This window comes from Enhydra lutris, unplaced genomic scaffold, assembly GCF_002288905.1.
Source record: "Enhydra lutris kenyoni isolate GAN:26980312 unplaced genomic scaffold, ASM228890v2 scaffoldscaffold22, whole genome shotgun sequence".
NCBI lineage: Eukaryota > Metazoa > Chordata > Mammalia > Carnivora > Mustelidae > Enhydra > Enhydra lutris.
In genome coordinates, this window is record NW_019154106.1 from 13,736,968 (window position 1) to 13,742,967 (window position 6,000).

At 37.4% G+C, this 6,000-nt stretch overlaps 1 protein-coding gene across 1 annotated transcript; it reads left to right on the top strand.

The window, feature by feature from the left end:
- The first annotated feature begins 3,475 nt into the window (after positions 1-3,475).
- Positions 3,476-4,423, top strand: LOC111150085 (olfactory receptor 5M1). Its single transcript, XM_022507427.1, has one exon. It carries the CDS (start codon positions 3,476-3,478, stop codon positions 4,421-4,423), a length of 948 nt encoding a protein of 315 aa, XP_022363135.1.
- Positions 4,424-6,000: the final 1,577 nt, after the last annotated feature.

Sequence of the window (6,000 nt, forward strand, 5' to 3'; positions counted from 1 at the left end):
TTGACAATTACAGATACTGAAATTATTTTCATGTGGTTTTTGACCATTCATGTGTCTTCCTTTATGAAGTGTCTGTTACCTTTTGTTGTTGCATTTTGATCCGTGAGCTTTGGAGGATCTTTATCTATTCTGAATACAAATCTTTGTCAGAATAACTCCAAATGAATATTTTTTTTTTTCTACTCTGTGGCTCACCTTTGCGATATCTTAACATTATTTTTGAAAAGCACATGTTTTGAAATTGATGACATAACATTTATGTGTTTGTTTCACAATGAATGATTTTTCCGTCCTTTCTAGGAAACCTTTGGTTACCGTAAAGTCATGAAAACATTCTTTTATTTTTGTCCCTAGAGGGCTTGTAGATTTCGTGTTTATATTTATTCCTGTGATCCACACACATTAATATTGGAGTTTGGGAGCATGATGTTGTAGAGAGCAAAATGGAGTCTCTCATGTCAAGCAGAAGCCTGTGTCTGAGAATGACACCAACAGCTAAATGTACCGGCTTTAGGAGATGTCACCAGGACCAGCGTCAGCAGACACCCCAGAACTGATAAGGAGCAGAACCAGAGGAGGTCTGTGTAGACCTGAAGCCAATTAAATTCCTCTAAAAAGGGGAAGACTTTGGCAGCAGCTGTCAGACTCTTCAGACAAGACCCCTCTATGTCTGAACACTTAAAAAAGTGTTATCTTAGAAAAGGTAGCCGCTGCCAAACGTTCTGCCCAACTGATCTCTGAACAGAACTGAGATCCTCCACTGCTTCATCTAAAATGGAGTTGGAAGGTTTCCATAGGGAGAGCTCTCATGTCCTAATTCTTTAGTCAGTTGTGGACTCAACAAGAAGGGATGGACTTCACCATGGGCTTGACCTGGCACATGGACACTACTCTACTACTGTAGCCTGAGGAAGAGACACTGTCCTCTTCAGCAGCTCCGTTTATACCCACCCCAGCAACAGCTCCACCAATGAAATCCATCACACTCTACTCCCACTTTCCTCCAATGGACTTTTAGTTCTAACACCCTTCCCAACGTACCTCTTTTCTCCTTAAGATGTGCTCTTCTTTGTTCCTTGGATTTGCCCAAAATTTTACCAGTTTTTCCTGGATTGTAATTCTCTTTTATTCCCAAATAAACTCTTTTGTTTTCATTGCTGGTAAAATAACTAGTAGTGTCCATTTTTAAGGTTTACACCACCATTTAGAGATCTAACAAAACCAGATGGCTCTCTTGTCTGGGGCAGCCTACACTTTGATTTCTTGGATTGTATTGACCTGGAAATATCCATGCCCTAGAAGATATAGACCAGAGAAAATATCTCTAGATTCTTTTATTCTCTGCCAAGTACAGTGCCAAAGTTCAAACATTCTTTATCCTTTCAACCCTCCTCTTAAATAATCAGTTTTATGAATGAGCCATTTTATGAATGATCCTGGCTTCCATTCTCATCTTTGATTTTTAGCATATTGATGAAGTTAACCAGTGGGGCAGATTGGTTCCAGCATAAATAATGGTGTCAGCTCTTTAAAGGGTCTTCACCCCTGACCTATGCTTCTACTTCCTTTCGTTGGTTACATTGCTCTTCTGCTTTCTACATTGTCTCTGCTCCTCAAATCTCTCACTCCACCTTTCTTCATTAGATAACCTAACCTCAGTATCTACAGAGAAACACTGAAGCCTTTCTGATGAGAATTCTTTCACCTTTACTATACAAAATATAAAAAAACTTATATATTCATATTTTCCTTCTTCCATGGTAATTAAAGGTGATGGCTAATTATACTATCTGTGCTTAAGATCTCATGCATTCAGTACCAAGCATGTACTTAGATATTAGACGGAGATTTTGACTCTCAAGGCACCAAATTAAGGTTGTACCCTTGAGGAACAAAGACTATTTTGATTAGTCATTCAGAATTTTTTCTAAAATACTCTAGAGAATGTTCCTGAGAAATACATTATAAATGTTTTCACCATGTTTTTACAAAATATGGTAAGTCATCTTTTACAGGTATGTCATTTTCTATATTTCTTCACTAAGAATAGGTTTGTTCTTTTATATGAAGATGACTATCACACCAATGTGGACAAAATTAGTTTCATCAACTGTACTTGATTTTTCTATTCATATGTTAATGATTTATAGCATCTCTAAAAATCAATTATTATGTGCAAGCCCTTCTGATGTATATGTGAAAACTAAACAAAAATAACTTTAGGCACATCTTTTGAGGCACTTTGTTTTCCAGTCATACCTTATTTTCATAAAGCATCGAGAGAGTGGCTCCAGCTGAAAGCTAAGACCACATTTAAACATCATCTGTGCTTTTCAAAACAAATATGTTCATATATGTGTTAGTTGCTCAAAAAATGGGGAAAAAATATCCACATTCTTCTCCAGATACGTAGATTCTGTATTTATGGTTTAAGTGATACTTTCTTGGAAGAGTCTTCTCTGAATGTTTACCTGAAAGCATCCTACCTTCATTTTTCTTCTTAGTGCCTGCTCCTGGCATCACATTCTATAGCTTGGTCTATGTGGGGATATCTGTTACTTCTCCTACAACATATGATTCATGAGGATGGGGAATTTGTTCAAAGCTGTAAACCCAGACTTACAACAGAAAAAAATACTTTCAGTGTACACATACATGTGTACGTAAATGAGTGAGTAGATTCACAAAGCACAGAGAATAATTCTTCATTCAGTACCTTCTTAGTCATATATCAAGAGATAAATTTACTAATTCAATGCCTTCTGAATAAAATTAAGAAAGACCACCATGGGTTTCAGGTGAAAATTCTGTAATAATTATTTCTTTCATTTTTTTTTAAGATTTTAGTTATTTATTTGAGATAGTGCGAGGGAAAGCATGAGCTGGGATGGGGGGCACGGGGAGGGAGAGGGAGAAGCAGACTCTGCATTCAGCAGGGAGCACAAAGAGGGGTTCCATACTAGGACCCTGAGATTATAACCTGAGCTGAAGGCAGACACTTGACCAACTGAGCCACCCAGGTGCCCCTATTTCTTCTACTTTATATCTGAAATACAGGGTATCAGATCTAAAGAGACCCTGGAAATCTAACTACCTTTATCTTTCCATTTGAATGATACCAATACCTCCCTACTTTTCATACTTGCTTTTAATTCCTATACTTTTTTTTTTTTTTACAAAATTTGAAAAAAAAATACCACATATGGAGTTCTCTAAGAAGGCAACTATAAATGTGATTTTATATACACACACACTCACACAGGTGAGAGCAAGAGCAAGAACAAGAGAGAGAGATAAAGAGAAAGAGGTAACAGAGAGACACAGGACAAAAATACTTATATAGACATTCTGAAGTATTTCATAAAACAGAAGAGAAATTTCCTAGTAATTCATCTATGAGTAAATGATAAAATGGATGGAATAAATGCAGAATCCTCACTTTCTCTGCCACTCTCAGTTTTCAAGGAATAAGAAAATGTCTTCTCATAACCACACTACAGTGGTGGAATTCATTCTCTTGGGACTCACAGATGACCCAGTATTAGAGAAGATCCTGTTTGCAGTGTTTCTGGTGATCTACCTAGTCACCCTGGCAGGGAATCTGTGTATGATTGTACTAATCAGGGCCAACTTCCACCTCCAGACGCCCATGTATTTCTTCCTGAGCCACCTCTCCTTTGTAGACATTTGCTATTCCTCCAATATCACTCCCAATATGCTGCACGATTTCCTCTCAGACCAGAAAACCATCTCCTATGCCGGATGCTTCACACAGTGTCTTCTCTTCATTGCTCTGGTGATCACTGAGTTTTACATCCTTGCTTCAATGGCACTGGATCGCTATGTGGCCATCTGTAGCCCTTTGCATTACAGTACCAGAATGTCTAAGAACATCTGCATCTGTCTAGTCACGGTCTCTTATGCTTGTGGTTACCTTAATGGACTCTCCCAGACCCTGCTGACTTTTCACTTGTCCTTCTGTGGCTCCCTTGAAATCAATCATTTCTACTGTGCAGATCCTCCTCTTCTACTGTTGGCCTGCTCTGACACCTATGTCAAGAAGATGGCGATGCTGGTAGTTGCCGGTTTGACTCTGTCAAGCTCTCTCTTCATCGTTGTGCTATCCTACCTGTTCATTATTGCAGCCATCTTGAGGATCCGTTCTGCTGAAGGCAGGCGCAAGGCCTTTTCTACTTGTGGCTCCCACTTGACAACAGTCACCCTATTTTATGGAACCCTCTTCTGCATGTACTTAAGGAGTCCATCTGAGAAGTCTGTAGAGGAGTCCAAAATATTTGCAGTCTTTTATACTTTTTTGAGCCCAATGTTGAACCCACTGATTTATAGTCTAAGGAATAAGGATGTGATCCATGCTATGCAGCAAATCATTAGGGGAAATCTCTTTTATAAAACTGTAGTGTAGGCATCTGTTCATTGTAATTACTAAATGTTTGTAATAACATAGTAAATCCCTTCACAGGGCAAACCCAGCACTCTATGGTCATGATATAGTCTCTTCATAAACTCATAATGACAATAGCGAATTCCTCTCAGGATTAATAGCTCCAAGACAACTTGTTTTAATAAAAACTGTTTCATTGAAGTTAAACAATATTTTATGCAGCAAAAAAATCTCAGAATATAAATTAGTGGTGTCCAATAACTTCATAAAATACTTTAGTGTCTTTACTTACTTGGGAGTAAGTATTAGAATTAATTCAGTCAATAAGAACACCAGAAATCCATTTTTCTGAATTATGTGGTCTACAGAGTTACAATGAGTTTCAAAATAGGGTGATCAATTTTATACTTTAAAATATTATAAAATAATCTATTCTCCAATGAATGATATAGAATGATGGTTCTGGTGCCCGAGTAATCACTGAAATCATGTTAGGGAAATTTAAATATATGGATCCCTCCTAGGTTTAAGCACTCAGTAAATTTTTCCCAACCAAAATTTTCCCAAACCAATTTTCCCAACCAATAACCTGAGAGAGTTTTTGTCTTATTGTAAATATTATTTATGCTCTTTGATTTTAAAAATAAACTGTCAACACCTGCTTATAAATTTAGTGTAATAGCAATCTAGGTATATTTTTCAGCTACTAGTTCTGACTTAGATCTAATTTATTCAGAGTTAATAGAGTCTATCAATTAGCTCTGTAGACCTAAGAATGCCCTGAAACAGTACACAAATGAGAGTAGCTTCTGTATCTTTCTGGAGGAAAACATCCAATATTTACTTTGGTTCATAAAAGTGTCTGTGACTCATTATTTTGTAGAAAAGGCTGTTACAGTAGTTCTCAAATTTCTATTGTGCAAATTATAGTAAATAAGATTATATGAAGAGATGCATAATTCATCCACATTAACCTATCTATGCATTATTAGTCAAGTAGATAGCTGTGTATTGAAATATATATTAAATTTGTTTAAGTTGCCTTAGATGTTTTGTATTCTAATATTGTGTATTTTTAAAAAAGATTTTATTTACTTATTGGAGAGAGAGAGGGAGACAGAGATAGTGAGAGAGAGCAGGAGCAGGGAGAAGAGAAAGAAGCAGGCTCTCCACTGAGCAGGGAGCTTGACAGGAACTTGATCCCAGGACCCTGTGGTCATGACCTGAGCTGAAGATACATGCTTAAGGTTAACCAACTGAGCTACCCAGGCACTCCTAATATTGTGTGCTCTTATTCTAAGACCACACTACTAAACACTTATATGAAATCAATTCCTATATTTACTATAATTTATTCATATGATTTTCTAGAACATCACCTAAAGGACCACAGTTAGTTTGGGGCGCCTGGGTGGCTCAGTGGGTTAAACCTCTGCCTTCAGTTCAGGTCATTATCCCAGAGTCCTAGGATCAAGCCCCACATCAGGCTCTCTGCTCTACAGGGAGCCTGCTTCCTCCTCTCTCTACCTGCCTCTCTGCCTACTTGTGATCTCTGTCTGTCAAATAAATAAATAAAATCTTAAAAAAAAAAAAGGACC

What these genes read in the sequence shown, in the direction of transcription:
- LOC111150085 (XM_022507427.1), top strand. Translation starts at nt 3,476, where the DNA reads ATGTCTTCTCATAACCACACTACAGTGGTGGAATTCATTCTCTTGGGA.